This window comes from Camelina sativa, chromosome 12, assembly GCF_030686135.1.
Source record: "Camelina sativa cultivar CO46 ecotype springtype chromosome 12, ASM3068613v1".
NCBI classification, from domain to species: domain Eukaryota; kingdom Viridiplantae; phylum Streptophyta; class Magnoliopsida; order Brassicales; family Brassicaceae; genus Camelina; species Camelina sativa.
Genome location: NC_141891.1, coordinates 7,259,683 through 7,287,099, shown reverse-complemented (window position 1 = coordinate 7,287,099; position 27,417 = coordinate 7,259,683). Strand labels below are relative to the sequence as shown.

Genomic DNA, 27,417 nt, shown 5'->3' with positions numbered 1-27,417 from the left:
TATAAAGATAATTAGTAAGATTGCAGCGTATAGGTAAGATAATCTTAATCAGTAGTTCAAAACCTTTATTCAGAGAACGTTATGTTATTTATGTGAGGTCAGAGAAATAAATAAGGTATAACTATAAATTAGTAATAAATTTGATAGAACAAATCAGAGTAAAGCTTTATCCGTAGAGGTCACAGCTTGCACGTAAGTAGTACACCTATACATCGTCGTTCGTTCGTTATCCTTTTTTTTCTCTTACTATAAACCGTATCTCTTATCTACAAACAATTATGTAATCCTCTCTCTATGACTCTATCTATATATATATATAACAACAGAACACACCTTAATCAAACAAAGAAAACTAAAACAGAACACAAACATCTCGCCAAGAACTCTCTGTTCTGTTCTTATTGTTCAAGAAAACTTTTCTCTTGTTTTTCGTTTTGGTGAAGACTGAAAGAGCAGATCATAAACCAAACATAAATTGACAAAATAAAAAGAAAAAAGAATGAATGTTTACGATGGTTTCATGATTTCGACAACAGAAGAAGAAGCTGGTGTTGTTGGAGTTTCAGGATCCTCATCCTCTATATCCATGTGTTCATCTGATTTAACAGAGGATGCTTCTTCTTCAAATGGGGCTTTTGACGATCTATCTGACCTCATCTCTCAGCTCCCTATCATGTATGTCACGGCTCTCTTTACTCTCGTCCTCAAATTGTTTCAGTTTCTGTTTATGTTTCGAATTTGAAATACCATCCACAAGTAATAATATATCGAGAGAATCATCTCCATGTGCTTCTTCACTTTGATTGATGTTATTTCTATTGACACGGAAAATATTAACAATTTGTATTCTTATCGTGTTTTTTTTTTTCACAGACACGTCAAGAAAGGAGGACTTTCAAAGTATTATGAAGGCAAATCTGAGTCATTCACATCTCTAGCAAATGTCACATGCCTACAGGATCTCATGAAGAAAAGAGGATCAAGGATGAATTCAACTTGCAAAAGGGATTATTTCTATGGACCAAAGGCCACAATCTCCATGAAATCCACAAGAACATCCTCAAGAGATTAACTTTTAAAACCATTTCATAATTCACCAAAATCAGTTCAATGACATGACAAAAACAAACTTTCTGGGTTCAGTTTTAACATTGTATTTCATTTGTATACAAGTTGCCCAAGCTAAATGAGAAAATGTGAGAATTTTTGGGCTAAAGAACGCCTTTTCACTAATTGTGCAGAAAATTGTCAAAATGGATTAAAAACCTTTCATCTTTTGAGTAGTTTAATTGTGATGTGATGCATCAAATCTTGTAAACAGGGGTGATTCCAAGAAGGTGGAAGCATTTTCGCATGACTATGGCCGTTGCTTCACAAAGTAAGAGACGGCTCGTCTCCTCTGGTGAACCATTTACCTGTACAAATTCATGTTTTAAAGTGAGACCATCGACTGGTGGTTGATTGATTATGCAGCTACAGTCCAATATCAACATATCAAATAAAAAACATAGAATGTTGGGAATGCACACCTGACAATTAGAGTAGAATTTGGTGTAGTAGTCAGATAAACTGTAGAGGTACTCGCACAGTACGCTCGGTAACAAGTTGGTGCAAGCTTCCTCAACCGTCTGCAAATCGTTCACACATGTGTTATGCAATTGTTCATCACGTTACCATTTCTAATGAGCATGTGTTACCTCAGATAAGGAAGTCAAATATGAAAGTAGTATCTGATGAGCATGTGTTACCTCAGCAAATCGAAGCAAATGAAGCCCCAGTGCTCGCTCATCTGGATGATCCAATGCTAGATTTCCTGTCTGCAATGAAGCAGATATTGAAACATAAGAATCACTCTTCATCGTACTGCGTAAGGTAGGAACTAATAACGGTCTACGTAGGTGTACGCCGATTCATTAATTATGATAATGTCAAAGATAGCACAAACTATAGCACTGGCATGGAGTTAACAGTTGTAACACTTCTGGAAATTGTTTAAGCTTTCAAATTAGATAGATTTTAATGTAGCACTTCCTTAATAGAGACAATGGTTCAGGTGCAGCCAAGTCGAGCAAAGAACAAAATGAAGTGATTTACGTTCGTGCGGCTAAAAGTACCTTTTTCAGCTCCTCTATATCTTTGCCAGACTTTCTGATGATAGAACAGATCCGAGCATGGGCGTAAAGAAGGTAAACGGCTGTATTTCCCTGCTCATGACATATGATCAATAAGCATGGTAGGTGACTGCTATGCATATATGTAAACTAGGTGGAATTTCCAGTACCTTGTCATTAAGCATTTGATCAAAGCTGAAAGTATAATTTGTCAATCTGTTGTTCTTCAGGTCAGCATACCTTGAAAGAAAATTAAACAAAATCCCAAGTTAGCTTGTGGCATGAAAATATAAAAATGCCGACTGTCGAAACATCTTGCAGAACACTCATCATATTTGTGCAGTTTTAATTACAAAAAGTCACCGAAAGCCTGAAGATACTGACTGAATTTACTATCATCAGCAGTAGTATAGAGATGATACTTACTTCACCGCACCATAGCCAATGGCCTCAGCTGTTTGGTCCAGTTCCTCGGGTGTCCATTCTTTGTCCTTACCTAAACAGAGAAACAACGTATAAGAATATAGATATACCAAGTAATAACTGAATACGTGAATGATATAACAATTCAAAACGTAGAGAGAGCTGACACAAAGTAGGTACCGTGCTCAACAAGGGCAATTTTACTGCGAGTCTTAGCCTCATCTAGCAAATCAACTAGGCGGACTACATCTGTTGCCCGAGTTCTAAATCGCTTGCCATCTTCCCCAAGGACGAGACCAAAACCAACATGGTTAACTCTAGGGTAAGTTTCATCACTGTCTGGAAGCCAACCTGCTTTTCTGGCAGCCTGATTCAGAGTACCATGAAAACCACAGTTACGACTGACAGTTTCGATCAAGACATAACATTTCACAAGACGTCAAAAACAATAAAACATTCATCAAACCTACTTTGAAGAACATATTAAAGTGCTGCTGCTGGCCAACATCGGTCACATATATAATCCACTCAGCTTTCTCTTCATTGAGCCGGTACCTGAGCCAGGTAGAAATTTTAGCACCAGCAGACAATTCATTCAACAATATGCAAGTTCAGATCAAGCCACACACTCCAGCAAATACAGACACGGAAAGTCATAATATATGGATGTATTCTCAAAATATTGCTACTAAAGTCAGGATTTCATGGAACAATTAATTAAAAGATAACCCACCAAAGAGCAGTCAGATCTGTAGAGGCATAGTTAAAACCACCATCACTCTTTACAACCATGAGTGGGATGTTAAAGCCTTCGAGGAAAATCACACGAGCACCTTCGCTTTCTTCAACCAACCCCTTGGTATTCAATTCTTCAATTACTTTCGAAATATAAGGGTTGTAAAAGCTTTCTCCCTGTCATGAATGAATCAATGTATGTTTCATTACCCACCAATGTATCTCTGTTTCCATTTGATCACAAATAGTATAGTATAGGTCCAGCTATATCTTTACCTTTTCTTCAAGCTCAACTCGAAGGCGTTGATAAACCATGGCAAACTCAGTTCGGCTGATGTCACAAATCTTAGCCCAAGCCTTACGGTATAAAGGATCTCCACCCTGCACAGAAGAAACAGAAAAAAAGATAGACAAGTGGGTAATTTAGATCTTGCAACCAAAAGCAGCTGCAAATCGAGACACTGCGCAAGAAAAATGCACCAATGAGTTAGGTTAGGAAAATTGCTGTTTACCTGTAGACGAACCACAGCCTGTTGTGCTTTTTCCTTAAATTCCTCATCCATATCAAATTTATGCTTTGATGCCTTGTAGAACACCTATCAAACGACATCTGAGATTAGAAACTAAATTGCTTCGGTTCTTCACACAAAGCATATTATACCAATATTGCTACATAATAAAAACAGTAAAGCTTGAGAGGCAATTCAGATGATGTAAAGCAGCTGACCTGAAGATCTCCAATTGCTGTCTCGGTCACACTATCTGTATCGGGAAATTTCTCAAAGAGGTACTCAATTAGCATGCCAAACTGCAGGATAAAATCAGCGTTTATTCTTTGATACACATTGGAATACAACAATAATAAAATTCAAGGTTAAAAAATCATGAGAAGAGTAGTTACCTGTGTTCCCCAGTCACCAACATGGTTTCTGCGTAGAACTTCAACCTTTGAGTACTCGAGCATGCGAGCTATCGTGTCACCGATGATGGTTGATCTTAGATGACCAACATGCATTTCTTTCGCAATGTTGGGAGAGGAAAAATCAACTACAGCTCTCTTAACCGGAAGAGAAGGTGCCCATGTGTCAACTCCATCGATAAGCATATTTTCAATACTCTGCGGGTAGATTAGAAAACAATTAAGCTAGACATACATTATTTCTATGAGCACTAGAAATGATTATACAAATACAGCAGAAGCACCTTAGCCATCCACTTAGGTGATAGTACAACATTAATAAATCCAGGTCCAGCTACAGAGCATGATTCCACCATCTCAGAAGTAGGGAGACTCTTAACAAGGGCCTATGTGAAAAAGAGAACAGAATAAGAGCTAGATAAAATATAAAACGCCACGAATGTCTAAAGAACAAACCAACCTGTCCAACAGCTGGTGGACCCTTGAACTGAGTACCCTTTCCTTTAATAATGGACCATAGACCCATCGCATTGTTGCTGCAGACAACAATTTTGATGAAAAAAAGATCTAATTCAGCAAACAGAAAAGAGCTTAATGAAACTATAATTTCAATGAATTAAATGAAAGAGAGAGAGAGAGAGAGCACCATTGGTAATCTCCAAATTTTCCAGGAGCGGAGGCAGCCACCAAAGGTTCAACACTAGGTTCATCAGGAACTGTTAATTTGAGAGACACATCAAATAGCTTTGCGAGTTGGCGTTTTAGATTCCCCGTACACTCTTCATTCTGTCATTAGCAGCACTCAACAAAATTAGTCAAGAAATAGGGAAAGTTATATTGTTAAACTTTCTCCTGGGTTAAGAAAAAAGAAAATGGTGACTTACTACAGCTGCCATGGTTGCCAGGGACTTAGCTCTGGTTGCGAAAGCAAATCTCCAAGCCGTTCCTCTCAATTTTTCTGTCTAGGTTACAAAACCACAATAGCGAAATCAGTACACGCAAAAAATAGCAAGAGAACAATGGAAACTATAATTGTAAATTGCTACTTCAATTGGAGTTCCATCAACAAGATGCTAATAACAACAATTCTAATCCTTACGAAATATCGCAATAGAAAAGGTTAAACATATGACCTAAAAAAACTTAAGAAGCAAATGTGGGAATGTAAGGTGAGAACAGATAACCACAAGTAGAGATAACGAGAGACAAAATCGGGAGATAAGAGCTTCGGAGAAATGATTTTACCAGTCTGAGAAGACGAAGAGAAATAAGAGAAGTGATGGTGAGAACGAGAAAGACGATTGAAGGAGAAGAGAGAGGACGGCGGTGGCGTTGCTGTAACCGGAAAAAGGGTTAGACTTATTGCCATTCCTCTCTTCTCTTCACTCTTTAATCCCCAAACTTTTTTTTTCCTTTTTTATTTTTATTTTGTTTTTATTTTTATTTATTTACTTCTTCTTTTTTATTGTTAAGGAAATATTTGGTGTTGGGCCGAAAATATGATAGGCCCATTAGTATGCAATTAGGATAGACCAGAGTACTGGTTAGAACTTGGAGCAATAAAAGAGCGGTTTACGCTATGGACAATTTGTAAATGTCATTCAATTTTTCTTCAATAAGTAACTTACCAAACCGGTCAATAGCTCTTCCAGAAGATGACAGACATACGGAGGTAAAAAACGGTCTTTTATTTATTTTTTTGAAATAAATTTTTACAAAGGTAATTATGTGTGTTGGGCCGAAAAAATAATAGGCCCACTATGCAATTTGAAACTAACCTTTATTATAATTCTGAAATCTTTGATAAGTCTTCTTATAGAAGAACTTGTGAGTTGTGACGATCGACATCTCAAAGCTCCGAGATTATGAGAACAGGAATAATGATAAATAATAATAGCTTCATAAACACTAAAACCCCTAATTTAATCCTCCACAGGATTTGTATTAAACGACTACTTAAAGAGTTTCATGTGTTGTCCCTGTATTGAGAGAGAGCAAGAAAAAGACTATAGTGAGAAATGCCTATAACAACAATAATGAACGGTGTAATAAATTTAAAGAGTGTGGACTTAAAAATACCTCTTAACAAAAGAGTCATCCTCAGTGTTTATCACAATCTTTTCACCTGCCTCCAGATAAGATGGTACCTGATGAATTCAAGGTGGAACGGAGAGTTATTTTGATAGTTAGAAGAACAAGACTTGTTCCTGATCGCATGGAGTTTCAAGATCAACTAATACTAATAGCTGCAACTTCCTAGAACGACAACTTACCTGAATAGTGGAACCATTATCCAGGAGAGCTCCCTTGTACCTGCATTTTAAGGAATAAGGCGTTTTCTCATAACTTGAATAAATAAGATTGATTCATGGTGTTGAGGAAACAAAAATGGTACATGTGAGAATCAACAATATGTTGCACGCATCTACTGTATAGAGAAGCACTCCTGATTATTTTTTTAAAGACATACCGAGGAGCTGATGTTAGGCCTTTCATGGGAAGTTGTGTTTCCACCACTGTGCATGTGATATGCTTAGGGATAGATGCAGATAAAGCTCTTCCATCATACAGCTGCAACTGAACTTTCATTTCCTCTGTCAATCACGAGGAAGGAAACGACAAAGAGATACACAGCAGAGAGGTTAGTATTTTTAGCACATGCACAAATAATTCAGCAAAAACAACAGAACTGGGTTTCATCATCAAACAATGACTGCTTTGCACTCACATTATTTCTATTGTTGTTTAAAAAATCATCACTAAAGGATTCAAAGCAACATGCACTACGAAAGACATCATTGTGCTACCAACCTTTTAAATATACAGCAGCTTTTCCAAATATATCCAATGGCACTTCAACTTGCTCAAACGTATTCGGCCTGTTTGTTATACATAATTACATAGTTCAAGAAATAATCGTTAGCAACTCAAGGTCATACAGAATGTTTAAGTTGATATAAAAACAGGTAAGGAAACTACACATAAAATGGACTCACTCGATCAGAAATGCAGTATCATCCTCTGTATATAAACACGTGAAAGATTTCTCCTCAACAAAAACCTCTGCAGTAAATGATACAATCAATCAATATCACAGTAAAATAACTGACCTATCCTACAATGCTAATAACAAAATTGTAAGAAGAAACCCAAACAGAACAACTTCTAGGTAAAAGATTAATCTTCACTAAGCTATGCTATGGAATAAGTAACATACTCTCAACTGATTCCTCAGATCCAAAGCGCAAGTTAAGCTTATTCCCACTGTCAACATCACGAAGCTCAACCTGTCCCACAAGGAAGAGAGATGCAAACGTGGAGGCTAAGAGACAGAATATTACAAGAAAATACGAGATCAATGATTAACACATTAGACTGTTGATTGCATAAAACAAGTAAAGTACTATAGACTATAACAGAAGATGACTCTTATTTAACAAATATGTTCATGCTCTGCACGAATCAAATCCTCACCCGCGTGCCTAATCATTAAATCAGATTGACATGTCCGACGTAATCTGGTTCTAGATTCCTAAGTTGGTGCTCTTACAGAGAATATGATAAATTGAATTTTCGAGTAGTTAACGCGTGAAGAGTTTCATACCTGAATGGAAGCTCCTCCTCTACCTTGTTGTTTATGCTCTGCTTCTACCACCTACAACATCAAAACGGATAACTACTGTTTCTCAATGCTTGGAACTACAAAAACCTGAGGATATAAAACAAATGTAGAAATGACTAACCCGAAAAGTACGTCCTGAAGGTGGGCACGTTCCATCAAATTGAGTTAAATCATCCAAAAACGATCAGATGTATAACCAAGAGGAGAAAACTTTCAAAAACAAACCTGTTCGTTCAATTACATTCCCTGCCCTTAGCTGAAATTAAAAACCCAAAAGACAACAGAGTGAGAACATGGACGCTAACAACATGCTCAACGCAATTACAAATTAACAGAAGAAGATTTATATACTCGTATCAACTCAAAAATAGTTCCAAAATATGTCTAATATAAAACACTTCTCGAAGGAGAACAAAAACAAATCAACAGGTGCTAACTTATTCGCTAATCAAAATGAGCAGGAACTTTAAACTTCGCTAATCAAACTTTACCTGAATCGCGTTAACCTTAACACCGCGGCGTTGCAGAGCAGACCACGGGGAATGAAGCGGAGGCGTTTCTCGGCAGAATTCACCGGCGGCGTACAGGGCTGATGACAACGACCGGCTCAAAGAATACAGTGACCTCCTAGTCGTTAGTGCTCCGGGAGAAGTGGCATTAGAGAAGGATAAGAGAGATCGAAAGTTTGAGATTCTCTTAAAATGGTAAAGCCCTCTCATCTCCGCTTAACTCAGCAATCGGGAAACTGATGATTCTCGCTCAAACTATAAAAATGAAGACGGCGTCGCGATATGAAAATACGACGTCGTTTAAATTTCCTGATGTCTCGTAATGACGCCATTAAGACAGAACTAGTGGTTACGGCGTCGTTTCGATGTTGTTTTCTAGCTCTCTGATGGAATCGTCTTGACGCCGTTAAGAGAAATAACGGCAACGACGGTGTTACTCCGGCGCTAATTGGGACGTTTCACGAGCATTCGACGGACGAGGCCTGCTTAAACTAGTGGGCCTCAAAGTAGCCCATTACAATCACTTTTTTTACGTTATTTGCTCACAAAATATTGTTTTTTATTATAACCCCATAAAATATTATTTTGTCAATTACAACCCTTCCTCTACACTTTTTCTTTTTTTTTTGGAACAACGACCTTCCTCTACACTATTTCAAAATTGATAATAGAGATGAAATCATGAAAAAAAAAACGATGAAAGCAATTGAAATTATGATCAAGATTGATAATATAAATTAACATCTTCAAGTTACAATTTCCTTTTGGTACAAATTATACTTTTCTTAGAAGATGTCATGATTATAAAGCTTACAAGTTGTCTGCTTGTTTGTCCCACACCCCACTATAATGCTTTGAGATTAAGATTTCAACTAGTTTAATCTCTTATTTAATCACCAATACAATACTATAGAAAATAATACTATACCACGAACAACAACGTGTGAATCGATTTGTCAAACTCCATTTTTTCCTAAAACGACTTTGTCAAAGCTGAACTGCATTAAACAAAAAAGTGTGATGGAAAATAATTTTATTGATATTCGGATGTGGAAAATCTTAGAACATTACAAATTAAAAGCGAAAAATAAAATAAAAACCAAGAATATGATTTTCATAAAATTAAAAAGACAAAACAAATTTGTTTAGAAGAGAAACCCAAAGGCCAAAGTGGCAACAGAGGCGAAGAAAGCAGGGATGGACAAGGAAGCGTCGGAGGTAGGACTTGGAGCAGGAGCCTCCACCGCGGCAACCTGTTGCATGGCTGACAAAGCCATCGTCGCCACCAAAACCGCCACAAAGAGTCTCATCTTCATTGCCTCCATTGGTTTCTCTCTAAGTGGTTCTTGAGAAAGCACGAAGAGATTGGTATGTTTAATGTTTTTGTGGTGTGTATGTTATGATGTGTTTGTGACTTGTGGGTTATATATACACATGGATGCATGTAATGCCAACTCTGTAATTATCACTTTACAGTTTTATTAACACCAACACAATTATTCATTTTGCGAATTCTTTGTATTTGGTAAAGAAAAAAAAACTTTATTGTCACATGAACCTCTGTAAAGCCAACTGAGATCTCTTTAGTTGAAATAAGAAAGAAAAATAAACAGTTGGAAAGAATAGTACTGCAGCCGAATTAAGTTGTGATACTTGGAGATATGGATATTATTAGGAGATATGTTGGTTCAAAAGATTATACAGTTCAAAAGGTTGTATTTTTCAATTCTTTAGAAATACTATTAAAGAGTGGAAGAAATAGGAAACGGTTTGTTTTTTTCTGTGACAGTGAATAGAGTATAGATAAGAGAAGCAATGAGCTGTTTGGTTGGTTGTTTCTTTATAGGTAAAGAATATGTAAAATTGATTGATGGTTCCATGTGCTCTCACCTGGTATGTAATTGGCTCAATCGCTTTCTCCCCCAATTATTGCTCAAAAAATCGATACACACAAAGAACTTAAAAAGTGTGAGTCTTCATATTATTAAAGATCTATTAAGAAGAACAAGGTGTATTTAGGATTTTGTAATTTTACATAAAATTTTTGAAAAGTATCGGTTATTCTTATAATTTTAAGTAAACTTCCACTACATTTCTCTGATTAGCGGATTAATCAGCAGGTACAGGCTGATGTTGTTGCCTATATTATATATACAAGACTCTGACTGAAACCGTAGGAGATGAAAACAATGAAGAACCTTGAAGTATCTGATTTACACTAGTATTAACAAGCTTCTTTCTTGGAAGCCAAGAAACCAAAAAAACTCACCAAATCTAGAGATCCAATAAAGCTGGTTTATGAACAGACATCGTTCTTGATCTTTAGAGCTAATTACATCAGACACAGAGCCATAAAGATCCAAAACCAGAGTCTTCTACTCTCAAGCCAGATGATAAATCCACAAACTCTCTTGGTCTCTGATCAATTTCCCCACAGAAGATATGAACAACACAAACCAAATCGGATGCAGCTTCGAGTCTTAACGTTTCAAGTGCAGATTAAACTCATATTTATGGTCTATAATCATCAAGGACTAGACTTAAAACAAACCCAAATCTAGACAATATTCACCAAACCGCAAAACTACATAGTATATACATTAAACACAGAGAGAAAACAGAGTAACTCAAAGAAGAGAACATGATCGAGTTTGGTTTTGATTACTCAAAGTGCAGATGAAAGTGATGCTGATGTCTAGCGATGGAAGATGAAGAGGAGCCATTAACAAAAACGTGACCCCCATCGTCATCGTCGGGTTCAGGATAGAGCAAACCTGGATGAGGAAGACAGAGAAAGTCAAGAAACATATAGCGAATCGACCCAATTGCTGGAGCGGGAAGAAGCAGACTAGCTCAAGCATCTCGCTGCTGCTTATACGGTCGGACGGTGGGATCCGCCGTAATCGCTGCCAAACCTCCGCCGACAAATGGGCTACAGACACAACTGTCTGGCCGTTGAACACCATGTTCGTAAACTTTTTATTCCGACAAAACTGTAACTGGATGATGTTTCCGTGATTTTCGTCCGATTTGTCTGTGTTTGTGTATACGGTTTGGGTGTTTTTTCAAGATCTTTCTTCAACCTTCCTGATCTTGCCACGTTGACTTCTATGTTTCCAACATCATCATTAATCGAATAGTGTGGCCTAATCCATTTTTTTAGTGTTTAATTATTATAAAAAAGCTAGAAAATCAAAATGAAGCCTGTTGATTTAGTGGTTGAATAAAAGTCAGTGATTCTGTACCATGTTTGGTTTTAATAGAATCAGAATAATGGCAAATTATTATAAGTAATTAACTTACCAGAGATCTTTTACCGTATAGGTAGAAACGTTTTGTAGAGGTCATATGTTAAGAATAAAGCTGTATATCGCCGCAAGGATTTGTTGATATATGAGAGCTTATTTTAATATGGAACACAGTTTTGTAGGAATGTTAACATCTAGTAGAAGTAGAATGATGGGACTACTCGTAAGCTACTGTCTCTGTAGGTTTCACCTTAATTAAACCATTGAGTTGTGTCTCTACAGGTTGCTTATCAATTGCAAGCTACCACTCTTTGATCTAATTAAAACTCTAATAAAAAATATACTTAAACTACTTATAGCTTATTAGCTCTAATTGATCCCTAACAAGTTGTGATAGCTTTAATGATAAAAGATAAGCTATACATAACAAAATATGGAAACATCTTTCAAAGCATGTCTACTCTTAGAGGAATTGAACAATCTAGGCATCTAGCTATTAACAAGTTTACACCTAAAAGTGAGAATGATGTGGCTCGTGAGCCTATGCCTTGTTGAGTCTGTCACAATGATTGATTATAAACTATTACTATAAGCAAGCTTGAGTTTGAATTAGTTATAAGAATCTGAGAGATTTGTAGCAGCAATGTGCCAAGCTAGATCTTTCTCGGGTTGTATAACATCAATGGAGAGATTTCTTGGTGGCATCTTTCTTGCTCTTACAGTGCTATTTCACCCATCAATTCAAGCAACAACATCAATTTCTCATGTAAATCACTAAACACTAAACCTTGTGTATGAATATCTTTTCATTTGCAGACTTAACTCTGGATTGACTTTGGCATGTCTTCCAGGTTTACGTTGTATATTTAGGCGCTAACCGGTTAAAAAACTCCGTGTTAGTTTCAAGCCACCACCTTCATCTTCTTTCCAAAGTCTTCACAAGGTTACCTTGTTCAAAACTCATTTCTTTTACAATTTTTTTTTTCTTGTCGGTCAATGATCTCGTCCGTGAATTTTTGGAGATGTTGTTGTAGCAAAGAAGATGCGGAACGATCGATGTTGTACAGTTACAACTATGGCTTCTCAGGCTTCTCTGCAAAACTTAACTCAACACAAGCTGCTTCTTTAGCAAGTAATACTTCCATTCTTTATATTATAGCGGCAAAATTATTCTCATTATTAAAGAAATCGGTTTGGTTTTGGTTTAGCGGAACCAATACCATGTATTCCAAATTTCCAATCGATCTAGTTCCCTTTTGTTCAGTTACACTAAGACCGGTAATAAAATTAGAATGAAAACCGGTAGAGATAACCGAACTTAGTATAGAATTGGACCAGGTCATAACGGTTTTCAAAAGCAAAAGCTTGAAGTTACACACAACAAGGAGCTGGGATTTCTTAGGTCTCACCGTCGACAATGTCCGTCGTACTCCTCCGCCGCAGTTCGCCTATGGCTCCGACATCGTCGTCGGAATATTTGATACTGGTCTCTTGCTTCTCCCTGACTCTTCGTTGTTTTTGATCTCTCAATGTTAGCATTTCGTTAAATTTTTTGTTACTTTCGATTTAGGGATTTGGCCGGAATCAGAGAGTTTTAGGGAACCGCCGAACGCAAAACCTATACCTTCGTCGTGGAACGGAAGATGCGTCGGAGGAGAAGACTTCGATCCAACCGTACATTGCAATCGTAAATTGATCGGCGCTAGATTTTACCTAAGAGGATTCGAAGAGACGTACGGACCAATTGACTTCACGCGAGATCCGGAATACAGATCGCCGCGTGATTACTTAGGTCACGGCACGCACACAGCTTCCACTGCCGTCGGATCCGTTGTTCGCAACGTATCCGGGTTCTCCGATCTTGCACGCGGCACCGCTCGCGGCGGAGCTCCATTGGCGAGGCTTGCAGTGTTCAAAACGTGTTGGGGAAAGGATTTGGAAGGGGTTTGCACGGAGGCTGATATATTGGCAGCTTTAGACGATGTGATTTTACGACGGTGTTCACGTGATCTCTGCGTCTTTTGGCTCGTCGCCGCCGTTATCTCCGTTTTTCGAGTCGAGCGCAGATATTGGGGCGTTTCACGTGGCGGAGAGAGAAATTAGTGTGGTTTTCTCTTGTGGAAACGACGGGCCTGATCCTGGTGTTGTTCAGAACGTCTCTCCTTGGTTGTTTCCGTCGCAGCTTCGACTGTGGATCGGAGTTTTCCCACCAGAATTGTTATAGACGGCACTTTCACTCTCACGGTACTCAGATTGATTCTTGATAGGCTCAGAATGTAAAAGAACAAAACTTTGAATAATTCAATCTTTCAGGGTCAGAGCTTGATTTCTCAGGAGATCACTGGGACATTAGAAGTTGCAACAATGTATTTCAGTGGAGGGTACTTATCTCAAAAATCTTTTTAATTGTATTTGAAATTCAGTTCATGCCACTCTCTATACATGTTTATATAGCAGCATTGGTGTATAACTGTAAAGACTGTTATTTGCAGGGTTTGCAAATGGGAGAACTGGTTGAAGATATTGGCCAGTGAGACAATAATTTTGTGCTTCTCTACTTTGGGTCCGATTCAGTTCATTGAAGAAGCACAAGCTGCTGCAATAAGAGCGAATGCATCAGCACTAATATTTGTAGCCTCACCCACCAAACAATAAGAGCGAATGCATCAGCACTAATGCTGAAGAAGTAGACATGATCCCAACAGTTCGTGTTGATATTCTTCAGGGGACAATGATTAGGAACTATCTTGCTCGTTCACCTACGTAAGCCACATTATTTGGTTATACATTTTGTTTCCAAGCGCAACGCTGATATATGATTATAGAAAACAAACTCACCAGATTCCTTTTGGTAAAAATGAAGAGTGTCAGTTGTGAAAATTGGACCGAGCAAAACTGTTATCGGAGAGACTACAGCACCCACTGTTGCATATTTCTCTTCAAGAGGACCTAGCTCACAGTCACCTGATATTCTCAAGGTACACTCATTTACTTTTTGGTTCATTAAGTTGTATGTTTGAAGATGCAATTGTGTTGAAGTATTTGAGATATAGTGAGTGTAAACCAGAGCTAGATTTGTCACCTTACCGAATATTGGTTTTTGGTGTGTCTATTGGTGTGTGCAGCCAGATATTACAGCGCCCGGTATTGGGATATTAGCAGCCTGGCCTCCTAAAACTCCACCTACACTGTTACCAGGAGACCACCGATCTATTGAGTGGAATTTCCAGTCTGGAACGTCAATGTCATGTCCTCATGTGGCTGGAGTTATGGCGCTTCTCCAGTCAGCTCACCCTGACTGGTCACCAGCTGCAATCAGAAGCGCAATCATGACCACAGGTTCTTCTTCTAATAGGCTCTCACATTTTGTTCTTACAAACCACAATATGGTATTGATCTATATTCTTTCCGTTTCCAGCGTATACAAGAGACACGAGCTATGACTTGATCCTCTCTGGTGGGTCGATGAAGTCCTCTGATCCATTTGATATTGGTGCCGGGCACATAAACCCTTTGAAAGCCATGGATCCTGGTCTGATTTATAATGCCAAAACAGAAGACTATGTGCTCTTCTTGTGCAACATTGGCTATACGGATCAACAGATCAAGTCCATGCTTCTCCACTCAGAGTCTTCCACAGTATGTTTTCCTTCTCACTCGTATCGAACCAATGCGGGTTTCAACTACCCATCTATAAGCATACCGAGCCTGAGATTCACCAGGACCATAAAACGTACTGTAAGCAACGTTGGTCCAAACAAAAGCACAGTTTATTTCGTGGACATCATTAGACCTGTGGGAGTGGAAGTGGCGATCTGGCCGAAGATTCTGGTGTTCTCGAAGTGCCGACAAGAACACTCATATTATGTTACATTCAAGCCCACCAAGATTTCCTCTGCCCGGTATGTATTTGGGGAGATCATTTGGACAGATGGGTTCATCGTGTTCGAAGTCCTTTGGTTGTGTTCTTGAGCAACGGTGGTCTTTTTCCAAGCAGTTGAGAAAGACTTGTAAATGTTGGGCTCCCATTGAAATAGATGGATGTTCTCATCGTTTTATCCGAAGATGTAGTTCGGTTTAGTCTGGTTCAGAACAAAATTCAAAACTTCCCCGGGAACAATATTGTGAATTTGTGATTAACCAATCGCAATTTTAGTATCAGTGAATCTTTTGTTTGGTTTGGTTCTTGGTTTACGCTTATACAAGTTACTGCAATTTTGACTATATACGGTTTGGTTCCGGGTTTAACTTTTAACCATCTCCAATGAATATCTTAAGTCGGTTTACTTTTCGATTGAGATTTTGTGGGTTAAGTACATTGTACGATTGCACCCAAAGCCATACTTCGGGGAGTCTCTCTCACTTGTAAAGTTGAGACCTTTCAGCTTCACTATTCGCCGCACTTTGTCCCCTGTGGCAAGCTTCTTCTTCGTCTGGGTTTTGGTATTTTTGGGGGCACTCTGTTATGATCTAGGGAACTCCTTTGTTATCCTCTCCTGAGAAATGTAAAGCAACTTTAGATTTAGGGTTTTTTTTTTTTTTTTGTGAAACAGAGTTTGCGACTAGAAGGTCAAACCAACGAGGCCTAGGTTATTGGTCAGCTCCTAAATCATCCCTCTCTTCTTACTCTTCTAGCGCATCATTTTGTCATTCGAGAACACCCAAGAAGCACTAAGGATTCCTTAGTAAGGAACTGCGAGTGTATCTCCAAACAATCAAACTGTAAGTTTTTTTTACCACTGCAATTTGTTGTTTAAGTGTATCGTTTCTCCACTGTATTGTTTATAAGACCCCTTTGGGTTCTTTAATCTGTAGGCTCAAACCGTAGACTTTGTCCTTTGGCCACTAGCTCAAACTTTGAAATTTCAGAGCATTGTTTCTCACATGGACAGTATCAGTCAGCTTTCAGATGACTTGCTCTTGCGGATTTTGTCATGTGTTCCGACAAAACATGTTGTGGCCACAAGTCTTTTGTCCCAAAGATGGCGGTTTCTTTGGATGTTAGTGCCACAACTTCGATTCGACGATACCAATCATAATGGTGACTATAAGAGCTTCTCTCAGTTTGTTTACAGGTCTTTGCTATCAAATAAGGCACCTGTTCTACAACACTTGCATCTGAATCTTGGCGCTGGCTGTCCCGCTGTAGACATTAGACTATGGATTGATATTGCAGTTAGTCGCCGTGTGATTGAGCTGGAAATTAATATTCGTTCTTCCAAGGATGTGTCTTTCAGTTTGCCGAGTAACGTATATACCTCCGATACACTAGAGACCTTGAGACTCATCGATTTCGTTCTTTTAAATGCTCCTTCTTCAGTTCGTCTCCCGTCTCTCAAAGTTCTGCACCTAAACACTGTTGATTACGTAGACGATGCATCTCTTCCAAGTATTTTATCTGGCTGTCCAAATCTTGAAGAATTGTTTTTGGAGCGACATGTGGAAGACTCTGTAATGGATATCACAGTCGTGGTGCCTTCCTTACAACGGTTATCTATGTTCGACAGAAATTATCTTCGTGGTAATGGATATGTGATAGATGCTCCTTCTTTGAAGTACCTTAACATCACAGATAATGCAGCTTACAACTTCCGTCAAATTGTGAACATGCCTGAGTTGGCTGAGGCACATGTCGAGATTACTCATGGAGTTACTCACAAGTTTCTGAGGGCTCTTACCTCTGTCCGACATCTTTCTCTATGTTTATCACTTTCAGAGGTACAAACCTTTAGAATATTGAATCTTGTGATTTTTCATATTATAATACCTCTCATGTTTACTTTATGCTGTTTTGTATACTTAAAAAAAACAGGTTATGTGTCCTTCTGGTATGATCTTCAGTCAGCTTGTTCATCTGAACTTGTATACAGTTGTTGAAGGTTGGTGGGATCTTCTTACTTATATGCTCCAAGATACCCCCAAACTAAGATTTCTCAAACTCATTGATGTAAGTGGCTACGTGGTTGTCTCTTTAATATGCTTTAATCTGGTTAAGTTTCCCAATATTATTGACTGTTAACTCTGATGTTTGTCTTAGAAACATGAATCTGGTTTTTGTGGCAAAGAAACCCCAATTGGTTGGAAACTGCCAAGTTCTGTCCCCGAGTGTATTTTATTTAGTCTTGAGGCATTTGAGTGGATTGGGTACAAAGGGAGACGAGGAGATAGAGAGATGGCAACATATGTCCTAAAGAATGCTGCAAATTTGAGGACAGCAACGTTTACTCCAGAATCTACTGATGTGGGAGAAAAGTATCGTATGCTCAAGGAGTTGGCATCAGTACCAACAACTTCAACTTTTTCTCAGCTTCTATTCGACTGAATAATATAACATTTAGTTTTTGGTGGTATCTCTTTTATTTTATGGTTGTGTTTATTTTTTGGTCAAGACTGGTTTAACAAAACAATAAAAAGGCATGATGAACCAATGTCAAACCCACCTTTCTTCTCCTCTGTACCTCAAACTCGAAAGTGTGGACATGAACGGTTTTTTTTTTTTCAAGTAAGTGTCTCAAACGAAACACGATCTTCTCTGTTTTTGCATAGTGTCAATGACACACTTATAGCTTCTGATCTGACTCCCTCAGCTTTTTACCCTCGCATCCATGTTTGACGCGGAATATTACTCGTTCTCAAAAGATATCAATGTAACTTCACAGCTAGCACAGTCCGTATCAATGTAACTTCACATCATTAGTCACTATAAAGTTTATAAATTATAGATAAAGTTTATGGGTAATTTTGACATTATATATTGGAGTTAGATTATACTGTGGTTAAAACCGGTTCATCACTGGTTTACATACTAAAGCATCTTTCGGTACAAGAGATGCTTATATTGGATCTTCATAGGTCTGGTAGCTCCGTAACAGAACGGATAGAGTGTAGTTAAGATTATCCTATATTGTAGGATTGCAGTTCATTTCAATCTATTTGACTTGATAATACACACAGAAATTCATCGACATTTGCTTCTCTTTATTATACCTACTAACCTACATATTAGGGTTATATTTGTATCTGAAACAGAATAAGTCCCGAGACACTGTATCGACCCAATTGAATCATTGGTTTGTGAATCAGCCCCCTCATTTACTTTCTGCTAGGGTTTAGATTTTTTCTCGTCAATTTTAGTCCTTTTAGTCGCCGAGGAAACAAAGAGCTAAAGATCTTGACAAACAAGGAACTACGCATATCTCCAAACAATCAGTGTAATTTTTTTTTTTTTTACTGTGATTCTCTGTTTTTATGAGTTGTGTGTCTGTGCTTCGAATCATATATGTATATATATCCTTGTTAAGTCGTTCAACTTTTGGTTTTGTAGTGTTGATATGGACATCATCAGTCAATGTCCGGATGACTTGCTCTTGCGAATACTGTCATTTCTTCCAACAAAAGTTGTCATTCTCACGAGTCGTTTGTCCAAAAGATGGCGACACCTTTGGAGATCGGTGCCAAAACTTGAATACTTTTGTAGAGGTCAAAACCAAAGATTCACACAGTTTGTTTACAGATCTTTGCTAAAACATAACGGTCCAGTTATAGAGAGGTTGGTTCTCAAGAGTCTTAATCTTAACCTTGAATGCTGTGATGTCGATATTGGACTATGGATTGATATTGCAGTTAGTCGTCGTGTGCGTGAGCTTGAAATTTCTATTGCTTATGCTGAGGAAAGATCCTTCCGTTTGCCTAGTAGCTTATATACATGTGAAACACTCGAGAGCTTGTTACTCAACATTAAAGATTGCGTTCTTGTGGATGTTCCTTTAGCGGTTTGTCTCCCTTGTCTCAAAAAACTATGCCTTAGGAGTCCCGGTTTCGCAGACAAAACTTCTGTTCTTAGGCTTATATCCGGTTGCCCTAGTCTTGAGGAGTTGAGTTTAGCACGACCTAATGTCGATGGCGACTGTACGATACATATGGCAGGCCACACTATAGAATACACTGCTGATGTGCCTTTCTCAAAAGGACGGTATTTTTTTATGAATAAGTTCGACGAAATGTTTGGAAAGGGTAGTAGTAATGTGGTCAAGGCTCCTTTGAAATATTTTTTTGTTTCTAATTATTTTCTTCTCGACTGCCGTCGGAAAATGCCTGATTTGGTCATGGCACGTATTGGGACTAGTAATAAATCAGTTGCTCACACGTATCTCAGAAAACTTACTGGGGTCAGAGGCCTTTTTTTATGTTTATCACTACCAGAGGTAACAACAAATCTTGTGATATATATATTGTTCCTCGGTACTATTCTGACTTATATTTTTGTCTATATATATAACAGGTTATGGATCCTTCTGAAATAATCTTCCGTCACCTTGTTGAGCTTAAGATATGTACGTGTACTCCAGGTTGGTGGAATCTTCTTACTCAAATGCTCCAAGATTCCCCTAAACTACGGTTTCTCACACTCACCAATGTATGTATAAGTCTTTTTTCTCTAGCATGTAACTTTTGGCACAAGTATGCTTTTGATCGTGATAATAATAACTAAGTTGTTCGTAATTGGGGAATCAGGATCATTGCCGTGGACTTCCTAGTTCAGAGATCCCGAACTGGTGGAAGCGGCCGAGTTCTGTTCCTGCGTGTTTGTTGTCCAGTCTTGAAGGTTTCAAGTGGAGTGGGTATAAAGGGAGACTAGGAGATAAAGAATTGGCAACATATGTCCTAGGGAATGCCACTGGTTTAAAGACAATGATTTTCTCTCTGGACTCGATTGATTTTAGAGAGAAGTATCGGATGGTCCAGGAGTTAGCAGCTGTACCTAGGCCTTCCCCATCATGTCGGCTTCTGCTCGATTGAACATGTTAGTTTTGAATATTAGAGATGTCGTAGATTCTTTGATATTTTTTTCTTTTGCTTTTAATTGTGATATTTGGACCTATAAACATCAGGTATGACGTATGAGATATGAAAAAGAAATCTGAATAGTGGAGGATAGAGTGTTTCATATAGCTTATCATCAATCTATACACGACTTGATCCTCTCTGGTGGGTCGATGAAGTCGTCTGATCCATCTGATATTGGTGCCGGGCATATAAACCCTTTGAAAGCCATGGACCCTGGTCTAATTTATAATACCAGTACAGAAGACTATGTGCTCTTCTTGTGCAACATTGGCTATACGGATCAACAGTAACAGATCAAGTCCATGCTTCTCCACTCAGAGTCTTTTTCCAAGCACTTGAGAAATGTAAGTAAATGTTGGCTCCCACTGAAATAGATGGATGGTGTTCTCATCGTTTTATCCGAAGATATAGTTCGGTTTAGTCTGGTTCAGAACAAAATTTAAAAACTCCCCCGGGAACAATATCGCAATTTTAGTATCAGTGAATCTTTGTTTGGTTTGGTTCTTGGTTTACGCTTATATAGTTACTGAATTTTGACCATATACGGTTTGAATTTTGGTTTAAACTTTTAACCATCTCCAATAAATATTTTAGGTCGGTTTACTTCCGGTTTTGATTGAGATTGTGGGTTTAGTACTTTTAGTACGATTGCAAACCACACTCACCCATACACTTTTGGGGATTTCAGTCTCTCTCACTCTTAAAGTTGAGAACTTTCAGCTTCACCTTCGTCTGGGTTTTGGTATTTTTGGGAGCTCCTTTGTTATACTCTTTTGAGAAATGTAAAGCAACTTTAGATTTAGGGTTTTTCTGTGAAACGGAGTTTGCGATTAGAGAAATAGGGTAAAATCAACGGAGGCCTAGGACATTGGTCAAGTCCTGAATCATCCCTGTCATCTTACTCTTCTAGCATCAGCTTGTCACTCTCCAATATTTAGGAAGCACTAAAAGGAACTACGAGTGTATCTCCGACCAGTGTAAGTTTTTTTTTGTCAACTGTAAGTCTGTTTTTTTTTTTATTGTACATCTTTTCTCCAAACGGATTTATAAAACCCCTTTTAGTTTATTCAATTTGTAGGCTCAAATCGTAGACTCGTCCTGTGGCCACTAGCTCATTGTTTCTCAAATGGACCGTATCAGTCAACTTCCGGATGATTTGCTCTTGCGGATTTTGTCACGTGTTCCGACAAGAAATGTTGTGGCCACAAGTCTTTTGTCCCAAAGATGGCGGTTTCTTTGGATGTTAGTGCCAAAACTTCGATTCGACGATACCAATCACAATGGTGGTGACTATAAGAGCTTCTCTCAGTTTGTTTACAGGTATTTGTTATCTAATAAGGCACCTGTTCTACAACAATTTCATCTGAATCTTGGCGCTGACTGCCCCGCTGTAGACATTAGACTATGGATTGATATTGCAGTTAGTCGCCGTGTGATTGAGCTGGGCATTCATATTCGTTCTTCCAAGGCTGTGCCTTTCAGTTTGCCGAGTAGTGTATACACCTCTGATACACTAGAGACCTTGAGACTCATCAATTTGGTTCTTTCGAATGCTCCTTCTTCAGTTTGTCTCCCGTCTCTCAAAGTTCTGCATCTTAAGATGGTTGACAACGCATCTCTTTCAAATCTGTTATCTGGTTGTCCAAATCTTGAAGAACTGTTTGTGGAGCGACATAAGGAAGACTCTGTAATGGATGTCACTATCGCGGTGCCTTCCTTACAACGGTTATCTATGGTCGACACAAATGATGTTGGTCGTAGTCGATATGTGATAGATGCCCCTTGTTTGAAGTACCTTAACATCGTAGATGAAGCACTTTACAAGTCCCGTCAAATTGAGAACATGCCTGAATTGGTCGAGGCAAATATTGAGATTACTAGAAGAGTTACTCACAAGTTTCTGAGGGCTCTTACTTCTGTCCGACATCTTTCTCTATGTTTATCAATTTCAAAGGTAATTAGAAACTTCTTAGATTTGAATCTTGTGATTTTTTCATATTGTTATCCCTCTCAATGTTACTTTCTGCTGTTTTGTATAACTAAAAAAAAAACAGGTTAGGTGTCCTTCTGGTATCATCTTCAATCAGCTTGTTCGTCTGAGTTTCTATACATTTGCTAAAGGACGTTGGTGGGATCTTCTTACTTATATGCTCCAAGATTCCCCCAAACTAAGATTTCTCAAACTCATTGATGTACGTGCCTACGTTGTCTCTCTAATATGCTTTATAATCTGGTTTAGTTTCCCAATATTATTGACTGATAACTCTGGTGTTTGTCTTAGAAACATGATTCTGGTCTTTGTGGAAACGAAACCCCAATTGGTTGGAGGCTGCCGAGTTCTGTCCCCGAGTGTATTTTATCTAGTCTTGAGGCATTTGAGTGGATTGGGTACAAAGGGAGACGAGGAGATATAGAGATGGCAACATATGTCCTAAAGAATGCTGCTTGTTTGAGGACAGCAATGTTTACTCCAAAATCTACTGATGTGGGAAAAAAGTATCGTATGCTCAAGAAGTTGGCATCAGTACCTACAGCTTCAACTTCGTCTCAGCTTCTATTCGACTGAATAACATTTAGTTTTTGGTAGTATCTCTTTTATATTATGGTTGTATTTTGCTTATTATTAAGACTGGTTTAACACAAAAAGTGCATGATGAACCATGTCAAACCCAGTTTGCTTCTCCTCAGTACCTCAAACTCGAAAGTCTGGATATGAACGGTTTATTTTTTTTCAAGTAAGTATCTCAAAGAAACACGATCATCTCTGTTTTTGCAGTGTCAATGACACACATATAGCTTCTGATCTGACTCCCTCAGCTTTTTACCCTCGCATCCATGTTTGACGCAGAATATTAATCGTTCTCAAAAGATATGTGGCTTTACAGCTAACACAGTCTGTATCAATGTAACTTCACATCGTTAATCACAACTTTATAAATTACTAGGTTAAACCTGCCGCGGGATACTTTTTGTAACTACTTTCAGATATATCGAATTATTAAAAATATATATTTTTTAGAATTGGATTAATTGTAAAACTATGGTTTATTCAATAGTAAAATATAAAAATGCACTAATAAAATAAAAAATAAATAAATTTCAAATTTAGTATGATTTATAAATGTTTACTTTTAAATCGATTAGACTTAATTATATAAAAAGCCTAACTAACCCTAATATATGTTCTTTTTTTCTTTTCTTTACCTTTGGTGAGAGATATATTAGTGTAGTTTGAATTTGTGGTGTTTGTTTTTGTATTTTATACAAATTTAACAACATAATTGTTATATAGTATTTTTATTGTTATAAAAGTTATTATTTGTAAAAGTACATAGACATATTTTTACTTTAGTCTCGTTTTGTGTATTACTTAATATTATTAGGGACATTTACAAAAATACCATTTTTCATTACCCTTTTGCAAAAGTAACTCTTGTTGTCCATTTCTAATAATACATTCTTTCAATATACAAAATAAGTAAATTCTAAACTCTAAACTCCAAATATTAAATCATACCCTTTAAAACTATATCCTAAGGTAAAACAGATAATCCAAACCTAAAAAAAAAATAATACAAATCAATTTAACACATTGTAATTATGCAAAAAAGGACAAAAATGAAATTGACCAAAAAATGGTATATGTATTACTAACAATTTCTCATATTATTAGTAGAGCGATTAGGTTAATATTGTCAAAGTAATTTTTAAGTCACTGATTTTAAACTATAATATAAAACCTTCAATTTTGGAACTTATATATTGTTCAATTTATCATTAGTTGGTGTTCTTATATATAAAATCACTATCAACACTAATCTCAAACTTTATTATTTACTTGTTGTAGGAGATATATTAATGTAGCTTAATTTTATGGTATATTATTTTTGTAGTTTATACAAATTTAATCACATAATTTTTATATAGTCTTTTTGGTTAATTTCGATTATTCTACTTTATTTTCACCAAAGGATAGTGAAATCAAAATCAATCTGAATATTTATTGGTTTTTTGTTTTATAGTTCAATCAAACTTAGGAGTAACTAAATCTATAAAATCATTCAAGTTTGTTTTCAATTTTATTTAAACCCAAATAATAAATTCATTTATTTAGTTGCTACGTTTTCAATTAATCTAGAATGAAAAATACTTTATTTATAGAGAAAAGATGGTCGATACATATATGAAATTTCTATATCTTATATTTACTGCTATATAGTTTAAGAATAATAGAAAGGATTAAGGGTTATCTACACATGAATGATGAATGTGTCATAACAAAATCTAAAGCAGTTAGTTATTGCAAAGACTTTTGAGTCCAAATTCTCAAGCCTATGTAATTTATATACTATGTTTCCTTGAAAAATAAACAAAAAACATCAAAATTTTGAGAATTATAATAAATAAGAATTTGAGATTTCCTTCTATAAAGCATTGTATTTCTATAAAGCGGCAAAAAACAAGTGTCACTTTCTCCTTTTTCATTTTACTTCTGGTTTTAGTACTTTTTTTCCCATAAGTGTGTCGTAACAAGATCTATTAAAGCAATTTTTGAGTCTAAATTCTCAAACCTATGTAATTTATTACTATGTATGGCCTGAAGAGTTAGCACTTCATACAATATATGTGCTGGGTCCCATTCTCATGTGTTAAGGTTACTCACGAAAAGTAACAACATAAAGCGGAGATGAAGTACATACATACAAATACAACATACATGTGGAAGAAAGTAAAGTAGTAAACTCAATTATATAGAGAAAAATAAGTTAATTCAAATTTTTTTTTACAAATGTGTATCTAATTATAAACCAAGTCTACCTCTATTTTTAATCCAAGTCTACAATTAAGAATCATTTTCCGATAAACCCTTTAGCAAAAGAAAAACTAATAGACATTGTCTCAATTCCAGTAATATGCACTTATGCAGGGGAACAACAAAACCTTAGCACTATAATAACCTCGTCAAAACTGCCGGAGAAATGTAATATATAGTACCACTTTTGAGAATTGTATGTATAATGATAAATTAAGTCGAATAACTCATACAACAATTGATTTTTCTTTCAATATCACAAATTAGAGTTATTGGTATATCGACATGAGTTTAAAGGAAACATATTTATATTCAACCGAATAACCATTATATTACAAACTCTTTTAATCATTAAGTTGCTTACAATATTTAATATTTATTCAATAAAAATTGCATTTTCTGTCAATTTAGCAGTATACTTGTTATTTTTGAAAAATATTGATAGACATACAATAATTAATATACTTGTTTGATATTATTATATTTTTGAAAGTTGTAAATGATGTATTCATTTAGTTTAAATTTAGGCTATAAATTTAAACATTTGTTATAGAAAATTATTGATGATGTTTATTATTTTATATAATGTAATTGGTTACACAATTTAAATGATGTGTTAGTTTCTAAAAATCTGGAAAAACTGATTTGGAACAAAAAATAATTATTATTGGCTGAGAGATATGAGCTGTATTAATGAAATGTTTTCATTGGTAAACAAATAAGCTGATGTGTCAGCTTCATGTTCCACAAAAATGCTGATGTGTAAGCACTGGAGAGAAACGTATTGTGTTTTTATTGTATTGATAATAATCAAATGATCATTAATAAATAATTTCACTATAATCAACTTTATAAACTCGATATAACAATTTAGTTTTTAGAAGTGTTGATAAAAATTAAATTGCATATGTAATCATCTCTTCGTTCGAGTTAAATGTTTCAAGGAATTGAAGTCGACATTTAGTTCAGTTATGGTTAATTTCGATTATTCTACTTTATTTTCGCCGAAGGATAGTGAAATCAAAATCAATCTGAATATTTATTGGTTTTTTGTTTTATAGTTCAATCAAACTTAGGAGTAACTAAATCTATAAAATAATTCGAGTTTGTTTTCAATTTTATTTAAACCCAAATAATAAATTCATTTATTTAGTTGCTACGTTTTCAATTAATCTAGAATGAAAAATACTTTATTTATAGAGAAAAGATGGTCGATACATATATGAAATTTCTATATCTTATATTTACTGCTATATAGTTTAAGAATAATAGAAAAGATTAAGGGTTATCTACACATGAATGATGAATGTGTCATAACAAAATCTAAAGCCGTTAGTTATTGCAAAGACTTTTGAGTCCAAATTCTCAAGCCTATGTAATTTATATACTATGTTTCCTTGAAAAATAAACAAAAAACCTGGAAATTTTGAGAATTATAATAAATAAGAATTTTAGAATTCCTTCTATAAAGCATTGTATTTCTATAAAGCGGCAAAAAACAAGTGTCACTTTCTCCTTTTTCATTTTACTTCTGGTTTTAGTACTTTTTTTTTCCATGAATGTGTCGTAACAAGATCTATTAAAGTAATTTTTGAGTCTAAATTCTCAAACCTATGTAATTTATTAGTATGTACGGCCTGAAGAGTTAACGCTTCATACTGTATATGTGCTGGGTACCACTCTCATGTGTTAAGGTTACTCACGAAAAGTAAACAACATAAAGCGGAGATGAAGTACATACATACAAATACAACATACATGTGGAAGAAAGTAAAGTAGTAAACTCAATTATATAGAGAAAAATAAGTTAATTCAAATTTTTTTTTTACAAATGTGTATCTAATTATAAACCAAGTCTACCTCTATTTCTAATCCAAGTCTACAATTAAGAATCATTTTTCGATAAACCCTTTAGCAAAAGAAAAACTAATAGACATTGTCTCAGTTCCAGTAATATGCATGCACTTATGCAGGGGAACAACAAAACCTTAGCACTATAATAACCTCATCAAAACTGCCGGAGAAATGTAATATATAGTACCACTTTTGAGAATTGTATGTATAGTGATAAATTAAATCGAATAACTCATACAACAATTGATTTTTCTTTCAATGTCACAAATTAGAGTTATTGGTATATCGACATGAGTTTAAAGGAAACATATTTATATTCAACCGAATAACCATTAT

General features: G+C 36.3%; 6 protein-coding genes and 3 pseudogenes across 13 annotated transcripts; 5 read left to right on the top strand and 4 right to left on the bottom strand.

Annotated features, from left to right (window-relative positions):
* Positions 1-358: 358 nt before the first annotated feature.
* LOC104730778 (protein OXIDATIVE STRESS 3-like) lies at positions 359-1,216 on the top strand (annotated as a pseudogene). The gene is made up of 2 exons (XR_015574877.1): positions 359-675; positions 874-1,216. The product of XR_015574877.1 is annotated as a protein OXIDATIVE STRESS 3-like (transcript).
* Positions 1,112-5,624, bottom strand: LOC104730779 (arginine--tRNA ligase, chloroplastic/mitochondrial). Of its 2 annotated transcripts, none has more exons than XM_010449991.3 (18): positions 5,434-5,624; positions 5,073-5,146; positions 4,835-4,974; positions 4,649-4,724; positions 4,473-4,574; positions 4,171-4,386; positions 3,997-4,077; positions 3,782-3,865; positions 3,546-3,650; positions 3,268-3,446; positions 3,005-3,089; positions 2,715-2,901; positions 2,538-2,607; positions 2,282-2,351; positions 2,115-2,204; positions 1,749-1,817; positions 1,530-1,628; positions 1,112-1,415 (listed from the first exon to the last, which is right to left on the bottom strand). In XM_010449991.3, exons 1-18 carry the CDS (start codon positions 5,555-5,557, stop codon positions 1,305-1,307), a joined length of 1,962 nt encoding a protein of 653 aa, XP_010448293.2. In that variant the 5' UTR covers positions 5,558-5,624; the 3' UTR covers positions 1,112-1,304. The 2 variants fall into 2 exon arrangements, with proteins under 2 accessions (XP_010448293.2, XP_010448294.2); XM_010449992.3 differs by having other exon boundaries at positions 5,073-5,150; positions 5,434-5,606.
* A 328-nt stretch (positions 5,625-5,952) lies between these two features.
* LOC104730777 (uncharacterized) lies at positions 5,953-8,612 on the bottom strand. Of its 2 annotated transcripts, none has more exons than XM_010449989.3 (11): positions 8,302-8,612; positions 8,036-8,066; positions 7,932-7,945; positions 7,793-7,843; positions 7,406-7,475; positions 7,185-7,251; positions 7,000-7,067; positions 6,659-6,782; positions 6,462-6,501; positions 6,268-6,388; positions 5,953-6,167 (listed from the first exon to the last, which is right to left on the bottom strand). In XM_010449989.3, exons 1-10 carry the CDS (start codon positions 8,527-8,529, stop codon positions 6,299-6,301), a joined length of 783 nt encoding a protein of 260 aa, XP_010448291.2. In that variant the 5' UTR covers positions 8,530-8,612; the 3' UTR covers positions 5,953-6,167; positions 6,268-6,298. The 2 variants fall into 2 exon arrangements, with proteins under 2 accessions (XP_010448291.2, XP_010448290.2); XM_010449988.3 differs by having other exon boundaries at positions 6,268-6,335.
* A 725-nt stretch (positions 8,613-9,337) lies between these two features.
* LOC109128083 (arabinogalactan protein 13) lies at positions 9,338-9,732 on the bottom strand. Its single transcript, XM_019233848.2, has one exon. It carries the CDS (start codon positions 9,642-9,644, stop codon positions 9,465-9,467), a length of 180 nt encoding a protein of 59 aa, XP_019089393.2. The 5' UTR covers positions 9,645-9,732; the 3' UTR covers positions 9,338-9,464.
* Positions 9,733-10,498: 766 nt separating this feature from the next.
* LOC104730776 (uncharacterized) lies at positions 10,499-11,443 on the bottom strand (annotated as a pseudogene).
* A 1,120-nt stretch (positions 11,444-12,563) lies between these two features.
* On the top strand, positions 12,564-15,753 carry LOC104733284 (subtilisin-like protease SBT3.18; annotated as a pseudogene). Its single transcript, XR_015574876.1, has 8 exons — positions 12,564-12,699; positions 12,895-13,053; positions 13,138-13,811; positions 13,881-13,948; positions 14,060-14,330; positions 14,431-14,545; positions 14,693-14,906; positions 14,986-15,753. The product of XR_015574876.1 is annotated as a subtilisin-like protease SBT3.18 (transcript).
* A 134-nt stretch (positions 15,754-15,887) lies between these two features.
* LOC104730773 (F-box/FBD/LRR-repeat protein At4g26340-like) lies at positions 15,888-18,088 on the top strand. Of its 3 annotated transcripts, XM_087479016.1 has the most exons (5): positions 15,888-16,010; positions 16,121-16,289; positions 16,383-17,285; positions 17,380-17,514; positions 17,605-18,088. In XM_087479016.1, exons 3-5 carry the CDS (start codon positions 16,452-16,454, stop codon positions 17,887-17,889), a joined length of 1,254 nt encoding a protein of 417 aa, XP_087335142.1. In that variant the 5' UTR covers positions 15,888-16,010; positions 16,121-16,289; positions 16,383-16,451; the 3' UTR covers positions 17,890-18,088. The 3 variants fall into 3 exon arrangements, with proteins under 3 accessions (XP_087335142.1, XP_087335143.1, XP_010448283.2); XM_087479017.1 differs by having other exon boundaries at positions 15,908-16,289; positions 16,460-17,285; XM_010449981.3 differs by having other exon boundaries at positions 15,908-16,289.
* Positions 18,089-18,897: 809 nt separating this feature from the next.
* Positions 18,898-20,486, top strand: LOC104733283 (putative F-box/FBD/LRR-repeat protein At4g26350). The gene is made up of 3 exons (XM_087479852.1): positions 18,898-19,771; positions 19,849-19,983; positions 20,082-20,486. The coding sequence occupies exons 1-3, from the start codon at positions 18,899-18,901 to the stop codon at positions 20,364-20,366; spliced, it is 1,293 nt and encodes a 430-aa protein (XP_087335978.1). The 5' UTR covers position 18,898; the 3' UTR covers positions 20,367-20,486.
* Positions 20,487-20,508: 22 nt separating this feature from the next.
* LOC104730774 (F-box/FBD/LRR-repeat protein At4g26340) lies at positions 20,509-23,167 on the top strand. 2 transcript variants are annotated; one of them, XM_010449985.2, is made up of 4 exons: positions 20,509-21,391; positions 21,493-22,368; positions 22,469-22,606; positions 22,696-23,167. In XM_010449985.2, exons 2-4 carry the CDS (start codon positions 21,541-21,543, stop codon positions 22,978-22,980), a joined length of 1,251 nt encoding a protein of 416 aa, XP_010448287.2. In that variant the 5' UTR covers positions 20,509-21,391; positions 21,493-21,540; the 3' UTR covers positions 22,981-23,167. The 2 variants fall into 2 exon arrangements, with proteins under 2 accessions (XP_010448287.2, XP_010448286.2); XM_010449984.2 differs by having other exon boundaries at positions 21,072-21,391; positions 21,477-22,368.
* Positions 23,168-27,417: the final 4,250 nt, after the last annotated feature.

Coding starts and splice junctions, on each gene's coding strand:
- LOC104733283 (XM_087479852.1), top strand. CDS start 18,899: ATGGACATCATCAGTCAATGTCCGGATGACTTGCTCTTGCGAATACTG. Junction 19,772..19,848: donor TATGTTTATCACTACCAGAG/GTAACAACAAAT, acceptor TATATATAACAG/GTTATGGATCCTTCTGAAAT. Junction 19,984..20,081: donor GGTTTCTCACACTCACCAAT/GTATGTATAAGT, acceptor TTGGGGAATCAG/GATCATTGCCGTGGACTTCC.
- LOC109128083 (XM_019233848.2), bottom strand. CDS start 9,644: ATGGAGGCAATGAAGATGAGACTCTTTGTGGCGGTTTTGGTGGCGACG.
- LOC104730774 (XM_010449985.2), top strand. CDS start 21,541: ATGGACCGTATCAGTCAACTTCCGGATGATTTGCTCTTGCGGATTTTG. Junction 22,369..22,468: donor TATGTTTATCAATTTCAAAG/GTAATTAGAAAC, acceptor AAAAAAAAACAG/GTTAGGTGTCCTTCTGGTAT. Junction 22,607..22,695: donor GATTTCTCAAACTCATTGAT/GTACGTGCCTAC, acceptor TGTTTGTCTTAG/AAACATGATTCTGGTCTTTG.
- LOC104730777 (XM_010449989.3), bottom strand. CDS start 8,529: ATGAGAGGGCTTTACCATTTTAAGAGAATCTCAAACTTTCGATCTCTC. Junction 7,476..7,792: donor GAGGAGGAGCTTCCATTCAG/GTATGAAACTCT, acceptor CTTGTGGGACAG/GTTGAGCTTCGTGATGTTGA. Junction 7,252..7,405: donor ATCTGAGGAATCAGTTGAGA/GTATGTTACTTA, acceptor CATTTACTGCAG/AGGTTTTTGTTGAGGAGAAA.
- LOC104730779 (XM_010449991.3), bottom strand. CDS start 5,557: ATGGCAATAAGTCTAACCCTTTTTCCGGTTACAGCAACGCCACCGCCG. Junction 4,387..4,472: donor CACCTAAGTGGATGGCTAAG/GTGCTTCTGCTG, acceptor ATCTACCCGCAG/AGTATTGAAAATATGCTTAT. Junction 1,416..1,529: donor AATTCTACTCTAATTGTCAG/GTGTGCATTCCC, acceptor GAATTTGTACAG/GTAAATGGTTCACCAGAGGA.
- LOC104730773 (XM_087479016.1), top strand. CDS start 16,452: ATGGACAGTATCAGTCAGCTTTCAGATGACTTGCTCTTGCGGATTTTG. Junction 17,286..17,379: donor TATGTTTATCACTTTCAGAG/GTACAAACCTTT, acceptor TAAAAAAAACAG/GTTATGTGTCCTTCTGGTAT. Junction 17,515..17,604: donor GATTTCTCAAACTCATTGAT/GTAAGTGGCTAC, acceptor TGTTTGTCTTAG/AAACATGAATCTGGTTTTTG.